This window comes from Humulus lupulus, chromosome X (genome assembly GCF_963169125.1).
Source record: "Humulus lupulus chromosome X, drHumLupu1.1, whole genome shotgun sequence".
In the NCBI taxonomy this organism is placed as follows: Eukaryota; Viridiplantae; Streptophyta; class Magnoliopsida; order Rosales; family Cannabaceae; genus Humulus; species Humulus lupulus.
In genome coordinates, this window is record NC_084802.1 from 97060279 (window position 1) to 97083593 (window position 23315).

Sequence of the window (23315 nt, forward strand, 5' to 3'; positions counted from 1 at the left end):
GACAAACAGATTGCAGATATTTTTACAAAAGCCCTTGATACAGTCAGGTTTGATTCCCTCAGGAAATCCTTGGGGGTATGTCCCAATTAATTTTTTTTGTGATGTACCTTATCCCTGTGCTTGAAATGGTTGTGTGATGTCTTCTTGTCCTTGCTCACTGAAAAAGTTTCAATCATTATGTCAAAATATATTTTTACTTCAGGTTAGAAATTATAGTTAATATATTTCATGCTCATGCTTTTTTTAAAAAAAATTCAAAATAAATAGTCCCTCCAATTAATATTCTTTCAAATCAATCTGTGTTTGTTGTGTATGAGCATTTGATCCTTGAAAAGTATTTTCAAGCTCCATCTTAGAATAGAGCTACCTACACTATTGTCTAAATTGCTAACTTTGAGTAAGTTGGAACTATGTAACTAAAAATTATGTAGAAGATACTCTGCCACTGTTAAATACAGCCTTCAGTGTAGTGTAAAAGCGTCTAATTTGGGTACTCATTGAGAAAAAGGCTAAAAATTTCCACATAGGGCAATGTCCCTGAAAAAGGCTAAAATTGCCATACAGGGCAATGATCTCTGCTTTCACATTCACACACAAATGCTTAAGATATACTGTTGGAAAAGTTTGTAAGTCTCATACACACTAATTGATTTGAATAAAATATTTTTTGTGACAGGAGTAAATGTTTTGTGATATTTTAATTTGAAAAATAAAAGCATGATTTATATTAAATATATTTTCTAACCTTATAGTAAAAATTTATTTTGAAATAATGATTGATTCTTTCTCCACATGCAAGGGCACGAAGACTTTGAGCACTAATAAAAAATGGGATATTTTTTGGTACATTTGGTTATATAATAAAAAAATAATATATATATATATATCTTTTCTAAGGGAAATCGAATATGAGTGTGTAAAAAAGGGTATGTTGTATCATGTTTGTTTTTGTCTTTATCTTGTATTTTTTTAAGATCAAAAGTTTCCTTTTTTGGCTTGTTTCCCAACTTTGTGTCATGAATAATTGTTGGCAGTTATTGTTGGGATATTATTATGTACTTTCAAAAAGTGTTTATTCCATTTAATGCTCAAATAAAGGAATAAAAGATCATATCCCTATCTTTCCCTTTCTTTATATTCGGATATCCTTGGGCCCAATATCTCAACCGTCTCCATCCTTCATTTTTTCTGGTTTCTTTTTCCTTGACAGTTTTCTCTCATTCTTGTGCAATCATGGTGAAAACTAGAGGAAGTGGCTCTCGGTCTGTCAAGGAAGTGGCTGGCTCGTTGACTGCATCTCCATCTTTCACCAAGAAAAAGGCTCGAAAGAGTACCTTGTCTCAACCCAGTCTCATTGACGGTTCCATCACCACGAGAAAAGCTATGGTCATTCCTGGCCTAGAAGCCCCCAAAGTACCTTCTGGACCTCCTTCATCGGCGGCTCCGCTCACCTCTGTCCCTGGGTCCTCAAAAAGGGGCCGAGCTTCCCCCTCAGATGATGTCTCTGATCATGACTGTGATTCAGCCAAAACCCATTCTGTCTCCTCAGAATCCCCTGATGTGCTTGCACCCAAGAAGAAAAGCAAAGGATGGTTCCAGGTCTCATCTTCTCGAAAATCTCCTCGATCCAAAGGGTCTAATCCTTCAAATTCCACTCCAAAGGCCTCGTCTCTCGTGGGTTCCACTCCACGTTCCAAGTTTCGGTCGAAGGTAAAGAAAATTCCTCCTCCCTGTTCCTCTTCTGAATCTGATCCATCTACAGATTGTGTTCCCTCTGATGATGATCCCCTTGAAGAAGATCCCTCTCTTGATGAAAATGTTACATCAAAAGCCGAGTCTGACCCATCAGAGGACCCTCCTGTTTCTCCAAAGGGCAAGAAATCTGTGAAAATTCCTGAGATTCGCACTAAGTCACCAGTGGGTCCCAAAGTCTCTCCAGGTTCATCTTTTAAGGCTCACTCTTTGAATTTCTGTTTCAATGACAATGAGAAAAATATGAAGCATTATGTGCATCGTGATTTTATCTGTGAGAAATTTTGTTCTTTTTCTGCCCATAGAGTGTTTGGGGCCATTAAGAATATTGAGGATCGGGGGTGGTTAGGTTCTTTAACTGGGTTGGATGGTTTTGTTCCTCGAGTAGTTCAAGAATTCTATGCTAATCTCAATGATGATCTGTTTGATAGCAAGTCTTTTATGTTTGGTCAAGTTTATGTTCGGGGGCATTGGTATTTGTTTAGTGCTGCTGAAATTGCCAAGGTTCTCAATTTGCCCCTACTGTTGACAATGTTGTTGTGGAATTCAACAAAAGATACGGTGTTGTCTGAATTGGTGGGACAGAATATGGTTTGGGAACCTCACTCGGTACTCAAAGTGACGGATCTTACTCATTACTATGCCGTGCTTCACAAATTTTCCACCAACAAATGGATTCCTACCACTCATACCTCCACCATTACTTTTGACACGACTTTCTTTCTGTACAAAGTCGAGACTGATCTCCAAGTTGATCTTGCCACTCTCATTTTTTATCAGATCACTTCCTTAGGAAAAGCCAAAAAGAAAGGCCAATATTTTGTGTTTCCTCATTTGATCTACAAGTTACTTGATTCTCAAAAGTCTCTTCGATTGGAATATGAAATCGTGACACCTCCCACTACCGGTGCAGACTACAAACTCAAGAAGGAACCCTCATCAGTAAAGGCAACTAAAGGGATTGCTCTCAAGGCCGGCAATGCTGATTCTGTCATTACTGAACTTGTTGTTGTCAAAGCCACTCTGGAATATGTTCAGATAGAAGTGGTCAGTCTCAAGAGTTGTCTCTCGACCATGATGTCTCACTTTGCTGCGGGACCTTCCAAATGAGGCCATCGTTTCTTTTATTTTGTTTTGCTTCTTTTTGGTTTAAATAAATTGTAAAAGAACGATGTTTAGTGTCTTTTCTTTTGTTTTATTTCTGTTACTCCTTTGGCTTATTGCTAGACAACAAGGGGGAGTAAGAAGGTTCATTTTGATCGGTTTATCTTGTTTTATGTTTGTGATCCTTGTTACATTTGAGATGCTTTTCGCAGGGGGAGTAATTCCATTACTATTTGCTCTAACTTGTTTTGTCTTTGCAGGATCTTTCAAAATAAACTCTTCAAATATTTTTTGCGATCAAGTTGCCAAAGGGGGAGATTGTAAAATCCTTTTTTGGCTAAACTTTAATTTAGACAAAATATTTTAAAATGTTTAAAGAAAATTAGTAGCATATCTCCATATTGATTTTCGGATTAATTATCAAATTATTCAGTTGATTTTCTAATGTGAAAATATCTTTAAGTGTGAATATATTTGTTGCATTATTTATCACAAATAATCAATTTTTGGTAAAAATATATTTTGCAATTATCTTGAGATTATTTTCAAGGATTATGTGGGATTATGTTTATTCTGGAATAAAGAAGATGTCGAAAATGAACATGGTCAAAAGAAATGACCATGTTCGTTCTGCCAGATAAAACTGATTACATTGCTAACTCATCAGTTTCCTTTTCTATCGACACAGAATTCATCTGGCTGGTTGATTTCCTAAATCAAAGGAATACGCAAATTGATTTCAAAGATACCAGAAAATGATGACCTTGGACGATTTCCTTGCCTATAAATATCTTGCCAAGGCCTTTGGAATTTTCATCTCTTCCATTTTGAATATTTGTAAACATTATGTTATTTTGAAGAGTGTCTTTATTTGTAGAGATTAAATTTGTTCGCCTTAATCTTTGTGAGAGTGCTGAGTGTACTTGTGGATATCTATCTAGTCCATTGTAAACAGACAGTGTCTATTGTGAACGTGTTCATAAGGATCTTCGGGAGAGGATTCTATCTAAGTCTCACTTCGAGAGGAAGTGTGCACTCGTTATTCTTTGAAGGGAGTTCAAGAGAATCAACGTTTCATCAAATTAGATTCGTAAAGAATAGTACAACAAGATTGCGGCAATAGTTTAAGAGGGAGTCTTACATTGTTTAAGTCAATGCTTTTGTACACATTGTTTCTTTACTAATTGGTTTATTCTCTGGGCGTGGCCCCAATGAGTAGGTAATCTGAAAGGGTTTCTGAACCTTGTAAAATTCGATGTGTTCTTTATTGTTTTGCACTGTCTATTTATTGTATTCAGTTTCTGTTGTGACAAGTTTGGATTCTGCTCCGACAGAAATGCTATCTGTGTAAACAGTTAATTACCATTCCGCACTTTAATTAATTCACATGGTTTAATTAATTTGGTAATTACTAAAAACGGAATTTCAATGCTAAATAATGAAAATCTTAGAATCATGTAACTTCTGGTTTGTTACAGCATTGACTCAATTTGATTTATATATCTATAGTATACTCTTGAAGAAAAGGCTGGCAACTTTTCCAAGATATACATTTTATTTGAGATCTTTGATGTAATATGTAAATATTCAACATCCTTTAAATTCGTGGTTTCAATATGATAACCATTACGACGTATATCCTTAAAGCTTAGTAGATTTCTCTATGATTTACTTGAAAATAAATCTTCGTCTATTAATAATTTTGTTCCATTCAATAACATCACATTGTATTAATACTTCAATTCATTTTGAAACGCCACACATTGTATTAATACCAGTCGAAGCTAATGTTATATGTAAAAATATATTTTGTCTTTAAGAATAGTATGTGTAGTTACTAGACATAAGCCTTCTTTATTGATATTTGCTCCAAGTACATGATCAGGTCATTCCATGATTCTCACAAAAATATTATCATGTTGATAATTAACATGTTAAATAATAATATAAGTGTAACTAAGAAATATACTAAAGAGCATAATAGGTATGAGAGAATGAGCAAGACTACTATAACGTACCAAACTTTTGGGAATGTAGAAGTTATTAATGAAGCATATTATATCCCAAATGTTGGCTTATTATCATAGGTTTGGGTGTGTCACATATTTTAGAGTTATCTTAACCGGAATTATGAAAATTCGGTAAAAGATGAAATAGAAAACTATAACCGGGGAAAAATATCAAATTAATGAACTATTGAGAATAAATAATTATGGAAAATCTATTTTGGGCTTAGGAATAATTATAAAATATTGTGAGAGTATTTAACTTATTGGAATTCTTGGGAAAAAAATTTAAATAGCCCTTTTAAAGGAAATTGCTTGTTAAGCATATTGGTGGCTTTAATTAGTAAATAATTCCACAAATAAATCATGGCTATGAAGAATATGTTGCATAATTATTTGTTAGTGTCAAACACAAATTAAAATGGATGCCCTAAGTTTATTATTCAACCTAAACTAAAACGGTGGTTATGGTGAAATTTTAGCGTACCGAACTTTATTAGGGTATGTCCCTAAGTTAAATTTATGCCACATACTACGAGAATTATTAAATGTATTCAGATACATTCAAATAAAGTTTAATGTCACATTTTTGGATTTAATTAAATTATACTAAAGTTTCTTTTTCATTATTTCAATAAAGGGTTAGTAGTTTGTGTTTAATTTAAGTAGTAAAAATTTAAATGATGGGAGGAAAATCACTTATGGATGTCTGACATTATAATGTCCAATGAGAGTTTAAATATTTCAACTCTACAATAATTTTGACATTTAATGACTTTTTGATTGTCTTACACCATTAAAAATTATTAAGAGTATTTAATGACTTATTTTAGAAGATATTAAAAGATTTTATTAATGGCTAAATTGGTAAGACATCAAAAGTTAAGTACTGTAACGTCACCCGTTGAAATTTTTTAAAAAAAACAAAAAAGGAGAGATGGAAGCCAGCTGTGTGCATGTTTACTGCCGGTCAGCTATAAATCATTGATTTTTTTTATTATTTTATTAAAAAAATCTGTGTTTAAAACTTCAGTCTCCTTTCATTAATATATCCACATGTTATTCCCTGTTCTAATATTTAAAATAATAAATAAATGTAAATATAGAAACAAACCCTAAACCTAATTTATCGTAACTTCTCACACACTCTCTCTTCTAATGTGCTGCCTCCCAATTTCTCTCTCAAACTCCATCTCTTATCTAAAATTAACCCCACACCTCTTCCCCTCTCACGGAGGCGTTGGGGCATGTGATGGAGCAAGCGGTACATAGACGAAGCACGGAAGTGGGGTTGGCGGAGCAAGTAGGTGGTGGGGTTGTTGGAACACGGCTTGCATAGAGCGTTGATTGCTGCGGGAGAACGATTTTCATTCTTCTTCTTCTTTTTTATTTTTAGAAACACAGCAATATAAAATTTGGTAAGAAAAATCTCAAGTTTTGAGTTTTGTTGTTGATTGTATGGATTTGAAACATTGCATTATTTGTTTGAATTTGAGCTTAAAGGCACGATGTTGTGGTCATTTGAAACATTGAAAAAAATAATGGATTTGGGTGGATTAGATGATGATTTTGCTGCTAGGTAAATCTTTGAATAATCTATGCAAAGTCAGCACTATTTAGAGACTAGAATTGTATATTAAGATATTTGATAGATAAATACATTAAGACTTATTCGGGTACGTATATGCTATATTTCAATTTTAATTTTATTTGAATAAAGTAGCACTAATATTAAAATATGCAGAAATTCAATAGTTAAACATTTGTTTATTCTAATATGTAAAAGAGGAACCCTTAAAAAAATTTGTAAAATAGGATAGCAAAGATGGCACACATATTTAATTTTTTGACAAAAAAAAAATTCAATATAATTTTATTAATTAAATATTAAAAAACTAATTTTCAATTTTAAAAAAAAAAACAAAAAATCCTACGATGTCTCTCAATGAGAGACTTTGATTATATTCAAAGTTTCCTAGGGAGAGACGTTGAAGGGTGTAAGACATCTCCCTTTGCGAGTCATCATGGAGCCACCTAAGATAGCTCCTAATTCAATGTCTTCAACAAGGAAAAACATTGAATGTCTACAATGTCTTTCTCATGTAGTCATCAAACCCTTATTTTGTTGTAGTGGGGGTTTGGATTTGTACATTACTCAAATGTGATTTGGCAAGGGTCAAAGTCACACCTTTCTCTCTATATTCTACTCACTTACACACCTCACTCTCTTTCCCTTTAATTTTTCAAATTAACTCAACCAAAAGTTAGTGATTTTCTTTCTCTTTCCCTCTCCATTTTTCCTGGGTCTCTTTCTCTAGAGGAGGAGAGCCTCCATTGACCCTCCAAGCTAGGGCTAAAGCAAGAAAAACAAATGTGAGAACTTGTGTTTTTGGCTTCTCTCTTTACTTTCTCTATTCAAGGCCGAGATATACAAACTCTTTTCTGTTCTTTTATTAGTTGATAACTCTTTTTAAATCTTGCATGCAAGATCTAAAGCTTAGGAAAGCTCATTCAAGCTTAGAGTGGTGCATGCAAAGTGCTTAAAGATCAAAGAGAAAGGTGAGTACTCTAGAGTTTGGAAACCCAACTTTTTGTACATATACCTCCTAGGTTTTTGAATCTAATCTAACTTTGGGTTTATGGTTGAGGTTTTGAAAGTGTCATCAAGGTGCTAGAAGTGGTCACAAATTGAAGAACTTATCTACAAGACCTAGAAACCCATCTAAGGTAAATTTTGTGATTTTGGGGATAAATTAGTGTATAAGTTAAATATGGTTTTGCATGTAAATTCTTTATGGACTTAGGATTCTGTAAACTGTATTTGTGGATATTATGGTGATTTAGATGCATGCATGAATGGAAGGACACGTTAGGGTTAAGGAATCCAAAGTTCCTTTAGCTTATGGTTATTTTTCAGGTAAAGCATGCATGCATGAATGAAAGATTTAGGGCTTGACTTCCAACAGGTAAAGCAGATCCAAAAAAAATATTTTTCTGGATTTTCTTAATTCTATGATGTTATTTAGGAGCTTTAGATATTCTTAGTTGGTTGAAACACTAAAAACTGTTTAGAAATGAGTAAGATATGTCTGTTTGAAAATCGATGTGTGAAACTGTTTTGACACTGGCAGATTTGAGCAATGGTTTTTAGGAAATTATTTCTATAGAAAAAGCTTGTTATTTTGACTTGAAATTTTATATATATGTTATTAAATATCTAATTTAATTTTTGGAAAGTTTCATTGAATTCCAACTTCTTGTGATTTTTCAAAGTAGTGAACAAAAACTGAAATTTTGAGAGTAGGAATAAGCCCTAAGTAATTAACTGGAAATAAAGCTATTTTTATAGTAAATGACCCCTTAGATTTTATTTTGGATGGCTATGCAATTGTTTGGAACATTAAGAAATTAAAAAGGGTTTAAAGCCCTATTTTTACTAAATATCAAATCTTAGTAAATAAATTTCTTTACAAGCACACTTTTATTAATTAATAGGAGACTTATGTGTATAACAACAACCTCTTATCTTAAGGAAAATAATAATTCCCAAGGTTTTGTAACTGAGTAACATTTAAGATAAGTCCATTAATGGTCTCCTTTTTTATTAGCTATGTGCTGGGGGTTAGCTCTGTTACTTCTATGGATGATTAGGGTTACCTTATAAGCGGTAATGTTTTTAAATATGTTATATTACCTAGAGCAGAAATAGTAATTATTTAGTACTACACTAGGCTAAACCCTCTATTTCTTATCGAAATGCTAAGTAACACAACATGGTACTTTAGGCTGAGGTTTTGTTAGTTGCCTTCCTAAGAGTGGGTGAGACTTGTTAGGGACGTCTTATTGCTATAGGGTTGCTATTAAATATTTTTGGTCCTTGAAGGACTTGTATATTCCTAATTAACATTTTATTATCTAGTTAATGCCCAAAATAGTTAGAGTGTATGAGATTATCACAATTAATCCAAGTATGTATGTATATTGGAAACAATAACGACTAAGAAGGGTGAGGTCACCAACTAAAGGTGATAAATTGGTTGAATAATAAAAGACTCCAAGTGTTGACCCTGTTTTTCATCAACTTCAAATGTAATGAGTATTATGCTCAATAAAAAACCGTATGTAAATGATGATCACAAGCACAAGGATTTCTGAGAGAGAATACTTTGAGATTATTTCTCCAGAGTTTCAGTACATCAAACATTTATCCCCTTCAATGGGCATCAACCAACTGTAATTATAGGTTGGCCAATGCCTAAGGTTTCCCAAAAAGACTTAACGGGTTACTTCCCCTTTGTACATGATAATCATAATAATTTACATTTATTATCAAATATTTGACAACTTATATGATGAGACAATATATTTCTAAATATGGATGTAATTCCAAATTCTTGGGGGAGAATATTACACCCATTTTAGAGACAACAACGTACTCGAACTTAACATAGGCAAGCTAATCATCCTCTTCACTCTTGCAGGCATAAATGTACTAGCGGATTAAACTCCCTACTTCAACCTAGCTATCACTTTGAGCTTTATTGATTGGTGCCCTATATTCTTTCTTTAGCTCGCCCTCTTAATCTCTGAACTTGACTTGACCCGCAACATGCATTATTAATCCTTAAGGATAAATATACAAATTGAATCCATATAACCTGAACTAACAACCTAAAATTAATTCAGGATACAACACCAAGTAAATCAACCTTTGATTTACGTGGATACAATATGAAATAACTAGTGATATGTTTGCTAGATAATAGGACACAAACATATGCATACACAATTGCTGTAGAAAGTTTAAGAGACAATTATCCTAATGGACACTAGTTGTGAACAAGGTTCCAACTAAGCTTATTGTTATAGTATGTGGTTGTGTGCCTTTGATGTCAGCTCTATTATGATCAACAATGTGCAAAGTCTATGTGGATTCGTGTGATAAATATACCAAAAAAGCCCAAAGCCTGTGTGGATCTATATGATAAATATGCTGGTAGTGTTTGTGGCCTACACAAATTATTTGTGTGTAATAAATTTGCTAGAGTAGTCGAGCGTACCTGATAACAATAGGATGTCTAAATTCCTTAAGACAGTTCATCTCGCTATGTATCACTGTGAAATTTTGTTAGACTGGTGTAGTATCACCTACACCCGAGGAAACACCTTATTCATGTAATTATTATAGTTTCCCATGTTAATATAGTATTAAATTTTGGTTGGTAACTCTATGTATGATAGGATATACTCTGCGTATACTGGGAATGCTGGTGTGGGGTTAAACTCTCTTATGGGTTAGTTTTTGTAGTATCTGGTACACATAGCTTGGAAATTATTTGTTTGATTTATTAATTGTTTATTAATTAAGCTATTTGTTTATTTATTTGTTTAATTGCTTGTTTATTTGTTATTTTATTTATTTTTCCTATTTTATTTTAATATCGGGGATTTGTCCTTTTGTATGTGATTATGTGTGTGGTGTGTGAGTGTGTTTGGGTGTGTGCATGTGTGTGTGTGTGTGAACAACCACCTTGGGCGTGTGGCATAGAGAAAAGATAATAGTGGTGGTGTTGATTAGGTCAAGAGAAAAGATCTTGAAAACTTACCCTATTTGGGAAAATATGAGTACTTTTGGTAATGACATATGGAAATATTTTCTATGATTCTAAGGGGATTGTTGAATATTCTAAGAAAGGCATCTAAATCTTTTACTTTTCATCAAAATGGTAAATGGAATTACCAAGATTTTTTAAATGGGTGGTAGAAATCAACCTAGTCACGTTTTAGCTTTAATACACAATTCTTAAAAAAATCAAAGGGGATTTCGAAATCCTTAGGTGATAGGGCTTGGTGGATGAACCTAGTAGGAATTATGTATAGATTCAAGGTTTGGGAAATGATCATAGGAAGATATATGATTTGGTCTTCATTTGATTAGGTTTGATTTAAATGTGAATGGAAGGATTTGAATCAATTAGGTTTTATATGGAAATTGATGGAGATTTTGTTGGAGAATTTTGGATCCTATAAATAGATGTGTAGGGCCTTGATCGAAACAAACATAGAGAGGAAAGGGAGAGGGGTGAAATATTGAGGAGAAAGAAAGAAAGAAAAAGATCAAGAAAGAGAAATGAGAAAGGAGAAACAAGGTTTAGAGATAAGCTTTCTCCATTTCTTGTTTTCATTCCCTTCACCTTTATGGGTTTCTAAGAGGTAACATTGGTGTTCGGGTTTTTTAAAATACACCAAGGGAGGAGGTCTTGTTGAGGTTTTTGGTCTAATAAAGAAAGGTAACTATTTGAGGTTTTTGTTATTTTTAAATTTATGCTAGAATAAAAGTGGTATTTTGAGAGGATGTTTCTACTTTTTATCTAGGGTTTTGGATTTTGTTTTAAGGGTTGAATTTAATTATATGATGGATATTTAAAAAGGTTATTTGATGTCTAAAAGGTTTTGGACGTAAAGTTTCCCACATCATTTTCTCACAATGCCACTCACGCCAAGGAAATGAAGTCAGACTTTGTTTTTTAGTTTATGTTGCATATGTTAATGCCAATGTTTTCAAGCAAGTATTAGGGAAGATGCTATATATGACCGAGGTGGTATTTTGAGGACAATTATTCCTCCTAGCTTCTATCCATTTATGCATGGTTATGTATTCATGAGTTATGATGGTAGTTTCGTGTTATGGTTGTTGGTTATGATGTGATGTGTTATGTGGTTGCTATATTTATGATGATGATGTAACGTCCTCCAATATCCAGGACTGTTACACTGTGTACTTTAAATAGTGTCAGACTTGCTAATCAAGTCATTTGGTTATAAATGTGTAACTAGGGTTAACATCAAGGGTTAGGGTTAAAATTTTTGGTCAAAGGAACTGTTGACTTTTCATTTAAAAAGATTCATAAATACATTGGATCCCAAAATATTACAAGCAATTGTTTAAAGGGTGTATATACATCAAAAGTTACAATCGGTCGACCTAAGCGGCAAAATAAGGGATTCAGTTCTAGTTCCTCTGAGATACCCTCGGCCATGGTGGACGAGCAGCCGCATATGTACACACAGCCACCGAAGCTCTCCAACTCATGGTTGGTCAAGCTTTCATTTCCCCATACCTGCACCACATAGAACCTGTGAGCCAAGGCTCAGCAAGAAAACTTAAACATGTGCATGGATAGGAAACACAAATTTCCAAATACTTATCTAGCATGCCCAACAGTAATAACCTACTCATGCATGTATACAATTACAAATAAATAGTCATTGGACCATTTTGGGGCCACTGCCTTGAATAGTAGACCATAGAGTCAACCCCGGGGCCCTATGCCCTAGCTATGTGACCATAGAGTCACCTGAGGCCCTCACCCTTAGATCTGAGTAACTAGCTATAAAGCTAGCCAAACGCTTTGTTTTCCAATGACCATAGGGTCGACCAATGTAATGGTACGTTGCTGATTTGGGCCTAAGCCTTTCAACCAGCGCGCAACGAGCTATTGCCGCCCTTGACTAATAAGTCAAGCCCCGAACCATGTATTCAGATACAAATACAGATACAAATACAGATACATATAAGCATACTTCAGACAATACAGCTATGCATACATATTATCATATAACACCGTCAATTAAATGCAAACATAGTAATAACCATGTTCCCTAACGGGGCCGAGCCCTAGCTACACAAACCATGTGAATAATCATATAACACTTAGCCAGAAACAGAATATTCAAGTATGTTTAATCAACAAGCACAATCATAACTCAAAAACGTACATTCTCAGGGGCCTGAGCCTTATTCATAATTATAATCAACAATCGGACCAAGCCCTAATAACATATATCACATATTGGATGTAGTTTTCTTACCTCAGGTCCGAGTGCACAGTAAAATAAGAACAACCCTCAAGCACGATCCTGGTTCTGAGCCCCTAGCGATAACCTAGTCAAAATCATAATATAGGATCCCGTCAATATTGAGTAAATAAAGGATTCCAGACCGAGTCCTAGCCTCTAGGATGTTGAATGGGCCACGACTTTCCCCTAAGGGCCGCGATGCACCTCCCAAGTCAAAGGCACCTGGAACCAGGACATGGGCCGCGACTTGCCTTAGAGGGTCGCGACGCGCCTTCAAAGCAAAAGCTCCCCCGCGGGCCCTGGGTTCACTTGGGTCGTGGCGCCCCAAGAACAAGGCCACAACCTGACCTTGCGAAACCAAAATTCCTCTATTTTTCTCTAGCCAAAAGCCTACCAAAATTTACCTATATCAATCCTAGAACAACATTTAAATCCTCAGAACAATATCAACATTATACCAGCAACAAAACCCTATGTCAACACACTCAAAACTCCACCCAAAACTTAAATTCATAACCTTGAGCCTCAAAGCTCAAGAACAGCCAAACTTAAACATAAATTCAATGGAAAACAAGGTCTAAAGCTTACCTCAACTGGCAAACAATTTCCCCCTAGCTGTAGCTAATCCAATCCCAAGTTTAGGCCTTCAATTCCCAACCTTTAAGCCAAAAGATCTCCTTAATTATCAATGAATTAACTTAGAAAAGTTGAGAGAGAATGAAAGAGAGAGAGAGATTCTGTTGGGTGAGTGTGTAGGAGAATGTTTGAGTGTTTGTTTTGTTTTCTTAAGGCTTGAGTAACTTAAGCTAATCCCGAGGCTCGGGGTACCAAAAATGTCCCCGATGTCAAAATGGTCAAAATCCCTGGTATTCTCTCCTAATCTCACCGACTCCAAATATATACTCGAATACTTATTCCCGTCATCTGATAACTCGATACTGAACTAGACACCCAAAATAGTCCTTGACTCGCCCCGAGTGGGTCTGGGTTCCCATTGTGACTTTCCCTCTAACTTGCTCCCTAGGATTGTCCCGTGTCGAGTAACCCAAATAAACCCACATGATAATGTGGTCCCTCAGATATATCACATATATGCTCATATATACAATTATGCCCATAACGGACCAAATTATGAAAATTTCCCTTCTAATAAGAAACAAGCAAATATAACTCATATTAGCATATAATTCCATACATTTTCATGCATATCTAGTTATATTATCATATAACTTACATAATCACATAATTACACACAAATATAACTCATATAAGCATATAATTCCATAAATTGCCATCCTGGCCCCTAATCAAGGCCCTAAGCCTTATTAGGTAATTTGGGACATTGCAGATGATTCTAGGAAAGAATATTCGGGTAGATGAGTTTACCATGTATGAACACTCGGCAGTGGTTGCCCTAAAATTTGACCAATGTGGTCCCATGAGGATAATTGTTCTCACCAAACTTCTATTCCATAATACTTGTTGCCTTTAATATGTTTATGTGTGAATGTATGAATGAAAAACTTGACATATGTTATGTGAGAGAGTGTATGTTATGACCTTTGTGGTGTTTATGCTATGACTAGTTTGATGTTATGTCTTGCCAAGTTGATGTTAGGCTTTGACGAATTTAAATGTTCTGTTTGATAGATGTCATGCATGTTAAGATATCAATGTGTATGTGAAATTATTAGTGTTATGAGAATGAGATAGATAAATGAACGGTAAGAGTTAAGCTAATGCTAGAAATGCCTTGGAAATGCTGCAACTTTAGTATGAACTAAGGAAGTTCTAATTTTATGTTAGTTATAAAGTGGTTATGATTATTGAAATGTTTTTTTTGTACTTCCTTACTGGGCTCTCGAGCTCATCCCCTCACTTTCCCTCCAGTTGCATGTATTATTTGAATGAATACTTATGAGTGTGACGAGTTGAAGCCCATCCATATGAAGTATGTATGTTGTGGGGGCCATATGAACCAGAAATTGATCACGAACGCCATAATCTTATTTTATCTTGTAAAACAGTTTAAATAAGTCCAATATCATCTTAGAAATGAAATTAGGATTTTAAAGTCATATATTATGTTGCATTGATTTTTTACTTAAACCTAGATCCAGTATTTTGTCCATGTCTTATTATTAGAAAGGTGGTATTGGTAAAACTGTCATTTTGTTATGAATTATGTCAAATGATGTATTTTAAAAAAGATAGAATAATTAGGGCGTTACGGTTTTGAACTCTGTGTATTGGTGGGTAATGTTAAGGACTCTATATCTCCGGTCTGGATCTCTAATGGAATTATTTTAGGGTTGTGCTTTAGTATCCAAGGAGGCGTAGGCGCCCTCTACTTTGTATATATGGTCTGGTTTAACCTACACCATTGGTCGAGTTAGTGTGTATTAAATTGTTCTCTCAATCCAATGATTTCAATCATTGGCTTCATTCTTGTTTGCTATTATTGTGAGGTTGATTTACTAAGTGTTATCGCTTATCCAGTTGTTTCATGTTGTAGGTAAGTGGAATGATAAAACGGAGCAATGAGCATTGGAGTCTCCTTTGCCCAGTATACACGTGGCCTGACTGTGGGATGTCAGATGCCCTTGAAATATTTTTATTAAGTGTTGAAAAATGTTAAAGGCTCAATCTGGATTTTTATTTGTTAAACTAGATGTAATTGCTTTAAGTATGCATGTACTTCAAAAAGTTTTTTAATTTTTTTATATGGGATTTTAAGACATCTTTTTAAATGAAAACACTATATTTTGGTATTTTTATTGTTCCACATTAATAAGATGTTAAAACTAATATTTCATTTCTTCACGTGTACCGTTACATGATTATGGACTTTATTTATAGGGCAATGACCATCAAGTGTAAAAAATAGAAAGTCATAAGTTACATAGGTTACAATGAATTAATAGGGAGTTGTGGCGATAAAGAAGAAGATTGATGATTACCTAAGACATCCACATAAATATAATTTCATAACACGTCTATATTAATTAAGACTTATGGCTTCACTAGTCACTACTACAAAACTCACATATCACGTCACTCTAAGGCGTCAGTCAACATTGTTGACTAATGCCATAAAAAGGCAAGGAGAAGCGGGTTAATAAATCATTGACGGCAGTACCTCTCATAAATGTTAGTGGGCTACTAACGCTTATAGTCAATTTAAAAAAAAAAAAATCCATGTTATCTTTCTTTCTCTCTCACTCATCCCACATTATCTATCTCTCTTGGTCTCTAACCATTTCTTCCCCTATCATTCCTAGTTGTTTGCTATGTGTGTGTGTGTGTAAAGAGGCTTTGGATTGACAGTGAAGGTAGAGCTTTGGATCGACAGTGCAGGTGGGGGCTAGTGGCAAAAGCTTGATCGACATCAATAGGATAAGGTATCTCTTGACTCTCTCTAGCCACTTAATGTTGGAGGCATCAATGGCGATTCGTGGTTTCACCCAGGGGAAACGACTCGGGGGTGATGCTCATTCTCGTCATCGACTCTCTCTGTGTTGCAGGTGGCGACACACACACTCTCTCTCTCTCTCCGCTCTCGATCTCTTCTCTCGGCCCAACAACCTTGGGGCAACGACGATTTCTTGGGTTTGAAACGTCCAAATTCCATAGCTTTGGGTCCGCAATCCCGATCATGATTTTCCTACCCCCAAAGTAAAAAGTCCTTCCCTTTTTGGCAAGTTGTGGATGAGGAGGGATTCGAACCCCGACATCGTGTTCTTAGCCACATGCTCTAATCTCCTGAGATATAGGCCCCACCCCTTTTTGATTCAGTTTTGATATACTTGAAAGTGTACTCTTGTCTTTTTACATGATGAGTATGAAGCAAAATTAAAATTTTCTAAGTGCTTTGATTATACACGTTTTGTTTTTATATTCTCATAATGTGTTGATTATATTTTGTGTTGACAGGTTGATATCTGAAAGACGTTTCAAGGAAAATGGAGGTATTGAATAGTATCTTGCTTGAATACACTAGCATTATCCTTTAGTAAAGTTTGTTCATAGTTAAAGATTATTGATTATCTTAAACATCTCTAATTTAGTAATGCGTTACATATAAATACTTTCATACACGTTTTTCTTCTTCCATATTTTCATCATTTGCTTTCATGAAGTAATGTAAATCTTCTACTTTTTCACACACACACACACATATATATATATATATATTTATGTCTTCAACATTTTGTTTGTGTGAGTACATCTGTAAAGGGCTCATATATAGCGTTGGGTCAGGCTACTTGAATCAACTCACTTGATATAGTTGATATTTTGGCTGCAAAGTAATTCATAAATCACCTTTTTATACATTATAAGCTCTCTAAAGCTCACTTTGAGAACACAGAATATGTTAAGTTTTATACTCTTATAAAACCACATTTTTTTATGTAATTCATTCATTATCAATAAAGTAGTAGAAATCATTTTGTTCAATCTAATTGCGTTGTTTACATGTTTTATTTCGTGATTAATTATTATTAATACAAGTGTTTAGAAAATCCCGAACATATGTATAGTTACAATTATAGTAACTCGGTCAAGGTGGATTATAATTGTAATTATATGTTCAAAATGATTTTGTCCTAAGATTAAATCAGTACATTGGATTTTTACTGATTCGGTAATCTATGATAAGATCTACTTACACATCTGGTGTGGTCTCCTATCCAAGACATTGACCAAGTAGATAAGATCAGATGTATTTTAGTACATTGGACTGGACCGATATTAATTATTGATAAGATAAGTAAGTATCGTTATTTTCTAATCTAATCAAATCATATCATAACGTTGACCATAGGTCAGTTCAATCTTAATTCTGAGTGATTAATATTCTACTAATTGTATTATTCAAGTCTTTTGATGTGTTCGTTACCATCTTACCCTACGGACTAGCTCATAGTTACATTTTGGAGATTTGGTAGTATAATTGAGTGGGAGTATTTACCATCGACATGAAATTTATAGCTTCTGTTTAAGAAGTAAAACGATGATTTCCTTATAGCTTGGTTAAAGTGTTAAATGATAGAGTACTCATTTCTGTAATTAAATTTATGGAAATATCATTTACAAGGAACCTAGTGGGAGTTAAGAAATTATTTATTGATATTTTGTGAGAAAAGAAATAGAAGAATTTTATTGATTTTATTGCAAAGTCTCAAAAGGAGAGTATTATAGCCAATTGTGACAATTTTGTTAATATTGATAGATTGATATTAATATTAATAAAATGAATTAAATAAATGTCAAAATTATAATTGGTTAATTTTGACTAGTATTTAATTAATTATAATTATTAAATAATTAAATTAAAATGGAAAACTAAAGACTATTTTATGTCCTAGCTACATGCTTATCTTGTACCCTAAAATTAGCACGAGTTCAATTACTCATCTCGGGTATAGCTGGCAGATGAATGTGTGCAAAAATAGCCAAGTAGAATATCTGGTTAACAATGATGTAAACAACTCGGGTGTGGGGGTTTGATAGCACGATACACAGTTTATTATCAGATCGCCTCTCAGGATAACAGTTAAGTTCGAGACTTATAATGACCAGATCCAACTTTGGGCACTTTGAGTTTACTATGAGCTAGGGTTCAGACAATTGTTGAACACGAGCTCGGGCAAGATATTCAGCTCGTGGAAACCTGGAGAGAATGCATATTGAAGGATCCCAACAGATTCAGAGATTCTTTATACGCTCATTAATGCCCAGGCTATATCACATATCTATCATTTATTATCCGAGACAGTAGGAGTATATTCTATTCTATTATCAAATCATATCCCAATGTAAATGGGAATAATCTGTATTAATTATATACCTTATTTAATCACGCGGTCACCCAAACCTGTCTATGGAATTCCCCTATAAATACTAGGAATATTGGACAGGGAAGGGGACAACCATTTTTGTATTGAAAAAACTCTGCTGAAATTGAGAGAGAAAAGTAATAATATTGACATGTGGACTAGGTGGATTTTAACCACTGAACCACGTAAAAGTTGTGCATGTTCGAGAGAGTATTTATTACTTCATTGCAGTTTATAATCTAGCACTAATCTACCTATTTAATTTCTTAATACACTGTTGGCGAAAAACCGCATCAACAGTTTGGTGCTTTCATTGAGAGGAAATTAGTTCTTCACAAGTTTCAGCCAACTTTCATCATGGTGCACACTTGATCGATACATGATAATGAGATGGAACAACCTAGTGGGTAGGAGGCCCATCATACCACTGTTCCCATTGAAAGGGGCCCAGATGTTCGACAACGTCCTGGAAAACAACCAGTGGGTCAGGATGACATTGGGGAGTTCAGCGTCACTCCCACCAAATCCTAATCCAGGATACTTCACTATCGTCGAGATGGAAAACACCCAGTTAAGGAGCCATCTCGCTAGGGAAAACAAATAGATTGAAGAGGTCTTGGCTTGGTTACCCCCTATTGTAACCGACGTTAATGTCGGAAAGAGGCAAAGTGGGTCTCATAAGTCCCATAGGAATAACCAGTCTAAACCTAGTCATTCTGTCAGAATCGCCATTCTGAGTTCTATGCCTTCAGAGCGAAACCATCGGAGTGTTCTGTCCACTAGTCATCATAGGGGTCATCATCAACATGTCAGTCGGTCGGTCAGGACTGCGACCCCCAACTCTGTGCCTTCTTCACAGATTCCTAAAAATGCCCACAGTAACTCGTAGGGAGGGCTGGGACAAGCTCACAAAGGAAAAATGCTCCAGTGAATCCCCTTGTGCCACAGTCAGAGCCCCACGCACAGAGAACTAGGGACATTGCAATAGAACCGAGGCAGGCTAATTTAGTTCGACGTGATGGAACGAGGATAGCCTCGCCAATAAGGCATCCTCTGTCACCAGTAAGACATCCAACACCACTTCACCCTCAACGAGATCCTCCAGCTCGTGGGAACAATAAAAGAAATTCTCCTCCGTCTGTAAATACTTACGCCCCACAGATGCGTGCTGAGAATCCAGGTCCTCAATCTCAAACGCGAGTTGTGAGTCTCACAAATGGAAGTTACTGGATGGAAAGCCATCATGGAGGCAGGCCCGATAGTGACCTGAGAAATCATTTGAGTTTAGCACAAAGTCCTTGATATGATCCACAACTCAACTTGCACGATCATTTGAAGTCACAACGAAGGTATCTGTAGCGACCTAAATTTGCTAATAGGGTGTAGTGACATGATTAACGTGTCGGGATGGCATAATTGGATATATATATGTGTGTTTAATTGGTTAAATACGTGACTATATGGCATGCATGATTTATATGATTATGTGGATATATTATATGCATGTTTATGAGTATTAGATATGCATGTGGGCCCTTTACTATTTATAAGGGAATATTTGTAATTTTGGCTCGTTAAGGGCATAAATGTGATTATATGTGATAAATGGTTGAGACCACATTATTATGTGGATATATTTGCAGTATATGGCTCAAGACGGTCCTAGTGAGTGGATTAGCGAAATAGTCACAGCGGGGTTTAATACCCGGCTCGTGGGAACCTACGAGTATTTTGGGAATTTAGAGAATATTTTGGGATTTATTGAATATTGAATAAGTATTTGGTAATTAATTGGACACGACGAGATTAACTGGAAATTGGTAGGATGACTCGAGGTTTAGCAGGAAACGGGGGAGACATGACCATTTTACCCAAAGAAGCAATTAGAGGGCTGGGAAAGCTTGAGGGCAATTTGGCCTTTTTGGTTTAAGGAAATGCACAGAAAGCCTTAGGAATTAATTAGAAACACCAAGACGACTCCCTCTCTCTTAGTCACGTTCTCACTCTCACCATCTCTAGAACCTAAGCTGAACCTAACCTCAGCCAGGGATTCAAGCTGGGAATTTAACTAAAGATAGTTGGGAAATCAAAGCTAGGGCAACCCATAAAATGTTGAGGATTTAAGCTGCAAGCTGAGGTAAGGTTTCAAGTTGTAAATCTCTTAATTGTGTTGAAATTATATTGAAGCTAGAGCTTTCATGGATTCTGGTTTCTTAAGCTAATTTTGGGTGCTTAATAGGTGTAAGAATTGGTTTATAGGCTAGTTATGATGTATAAGTTGTAAGGATGAAATTCAGGGTTCAATTCTGAGTTTGGCTGATGGTTTGGGGTGGATTTTAAGGTTTAGGCTAAAGGGAAATGCTGAGAAAAAGAAGGAATTTCTTGGTTTGGGGCCTCAAGCCACGACCCTTGTGCTGAAATAGGTTGGATGCCTCTGGTTCTTCAGACGTGCCGCAACCTGGAGGGGTGCAAGTCACAGCCTGTGCCCTCTAGCAGGGAGGGCTGGGCCTCTATCTTAAGGGCGGCCTGTGACACTTAGGGTTAAGTCACAGCCCTAAATAGGAATTAATGGACAACCAAGGTTTTAGGCTCGGGGATCCAAACCTAAACGCTCGGGACAGATTCTACTACCCAGTTTAGTAGAATTCGAGGTTCCGGAGGCTAGTTTTTGTTTCCTAAACATTTATTTGGATTAGAGATTGATAATTATCCATTGTTATTTGTGACTAGGGTTACCATTAGAGCTCAGGACTAAGGATCGTGCTCGGGACTGCTCTTAATTTATTTCTCGGGATTCGAGGTAAGAAAACTACACCCATGTGGTTGTGAACGAGACTTAAGTTCCTATTATTTGAAAATATGTACTGTGTGATTGTATGGTTGTTATGAATTATATGAATGTTCGACCTAAGGGTGTCGGGGCTAATGATAAGTGTACTGAACGCAGCACGGCCTAAGCAAACCACAGTCAGCTAGATAAAAAGAGGGCTCGGTGTAAGGGCACCGAACCTGAACATTTGTATTGTTGATTGAAATGTATGCTTGAAAATACATGTCTATCTTTGTTTAGCTTAATGCTTGTGCTCTGTTGAGTCACTGAATTAATTGGATTATGGTTGATTAGATGCTACTACTGCTATATGTGTTTGTTGTTTATGGTTTTCTTGTTGGGCCTTGGCTCACAGGTGTTGCATGGTGCAGGTAAAGGAAAAGGGAAACTAGACCAACAATGAGTTGGATAGCTCTGGGGGCAGAGTGTACATCGTCAGCTGCTTGACCGCCAAGGCCGAGGGAAAGTTACAGGAATAGAGCTCTAAATTTATATTTTTCCATTAGACTAGCTTTTGTTGTATCAGCTTTTGGGAGTTGTATTTACCACTTATACCCTTTTTGTGGGATCCTATGTACCAAACATTTGTTTTAATGAGAATTAACTGTTTATGATCAAAATCTTTTAACCCTAACATGTTAGTTGACTTTAGCATCACATTTAGGTTCAAACAGCTTGATTAGCAAGTCTTGCACTATTTTAAAATACACAATGTAACAATCTTGGTTGTCCAGGGCGTTACAACTTGGTATCAGAGCGTTCTACGTTTAAGGGTTCTTGAAGACTAGATGGGCATGTACAATCGCCGCTAAAGACAAGCTCAGCTCAGGGTTTGGTAACTATATATATGTGATTATATGCTTAAATGTTTAAATGAAATATGAATGTGTTGTTGCATGATTAATAGGGAGCATGAGATATCGATAGGGCCTGGCCCTTAACTGTTGTGTGATCATGATAAGGCATGCTTATTAGCATTACTACTGTATGTGAATAAATGTTTAAATGCTTGTTTGCTTCTTGATTGCATATTGTTGGTTGAATTTTGATTTTGGATCAATGAAAGAACGTTAACCTGTCATCATTGCCTGGCTGCCGAGTCGTTGATTCCAGGTAAATTTGGATAGTTATATGTCCAAGGCAATCAATATGACTAGCCGGCACAGGGTTCAAGGCTAGAGATGATGAGCAGGACCAGAACACTCCGCCAGTCCCTGAGAACTGGCAGTAGATACTTGCTGATATGCAAGCCAGGTGACAAAGTCAGGAAGAGCTGATTTGTCTTTTGAGACAACAGGCTCTGTCAGGGAGTGTTGCAACTATTGTGCCAGCTACTGTGGCACCAATTGTACAGCCACCTGAGGTTGGGAACAGGTGGGAGCCACTTTATGAACAGTTCAAGAGACATCATCCTCCAACCTTTGAGGGAGGACAAGATCCACTGAAGGTTGAGCAATGGTTGAGTATGATCACCTCCATCCTGGATTTTATGAGGGTGGAAGGTAATATAAGGGTGGCATGTGCCACCTATATGCTTAGAGAGGATGACCGTATTTGGTGGGAGGTGGCATCACAGACTCGGGATGTTTCTACTTTGAGTTGGGATGAGTTTAGAGATCTATTCAACAAGAAGTATTACAACGTTTTCATCAGGGCAGCAAGGGTGAATGAGTTTATGGGGTTGGTACAGGGCAGTATGACAGTTACTGAATATACCCTGAAGTTTGATAGGCTGGCGAAGTTTGCACCAGACATAGTACCTACAAATGCATCTAGACAGGACAGGTTCGTTCGTTCGAGAGCTTAATGCTATGATTGCCTGAGATGTGAGGATCACATCAGTAACTGGGCAAACGACTTATGCCCAGGCTGTTGAGAAGGCTCTTACTGCTAAGGAGGCAAATAATAAGATATGGAGGGAGA

The 23315-nt window shown here is 35.9% G+C and overlaps 1 protein-coding gene and 1 long non-coding RNA gene across 2 annotated transcripts; both read left to right on the forward strand.

Moving 5' to 3' along the window:
* Window positions 1-1233: 1233 nt before the first annotated feature.
* LOC133806080 (uncharacterized) lies at window positions 1234-3131 on the forward strand. The gene is made up of 3 exons (XM_062244215.1): window positions 1234-2799; window positions 2980-3030; window positions 3117-3131. Exons 1-3 carry the CDS (start codon window positions 1234-1236, stop codon window positions 3129-3131), a joined length of 1632 nt encoding a protein of 543 aa, XP_062100199.1.
* A 2794-nt stretch (window positions 3132-5925) lies between these two features.
* On the forward strand, window positions 5926-15499 carry LOC133803300 (uncharacterized). Its single transcript, XR_009877872.1, has 4 exons — window positions 5926-6280; window positions 7351-7421; window positions 7521-7589; window positions 15238-15499. It is a non-coding gene; the product is annotated as an uncharacterized LOC133803300 (long non-coding RNA).
* The last annotated feature ends 7816 nt before the right edge of the window (window positions 15500-23315 follow it).

Excerpts from the sequence above, each read along its gene's own strand:
- LOC133806080 (XM_062244215.1), top strand. The coding sequence starts at position 1,234 with ATGGTGAAAACTAGAGGAAGTGGCTCTCGGTCTGTCAAGGAAGTGGCT. Across the intron at positions 2,800-2,979 it reads AATATGTTCAGATAGAAGTG|ACAACAAGGGGGAGTAAGAA; the intron begins GTCAGTCTCAAG and ends GCTTATTGCTAG.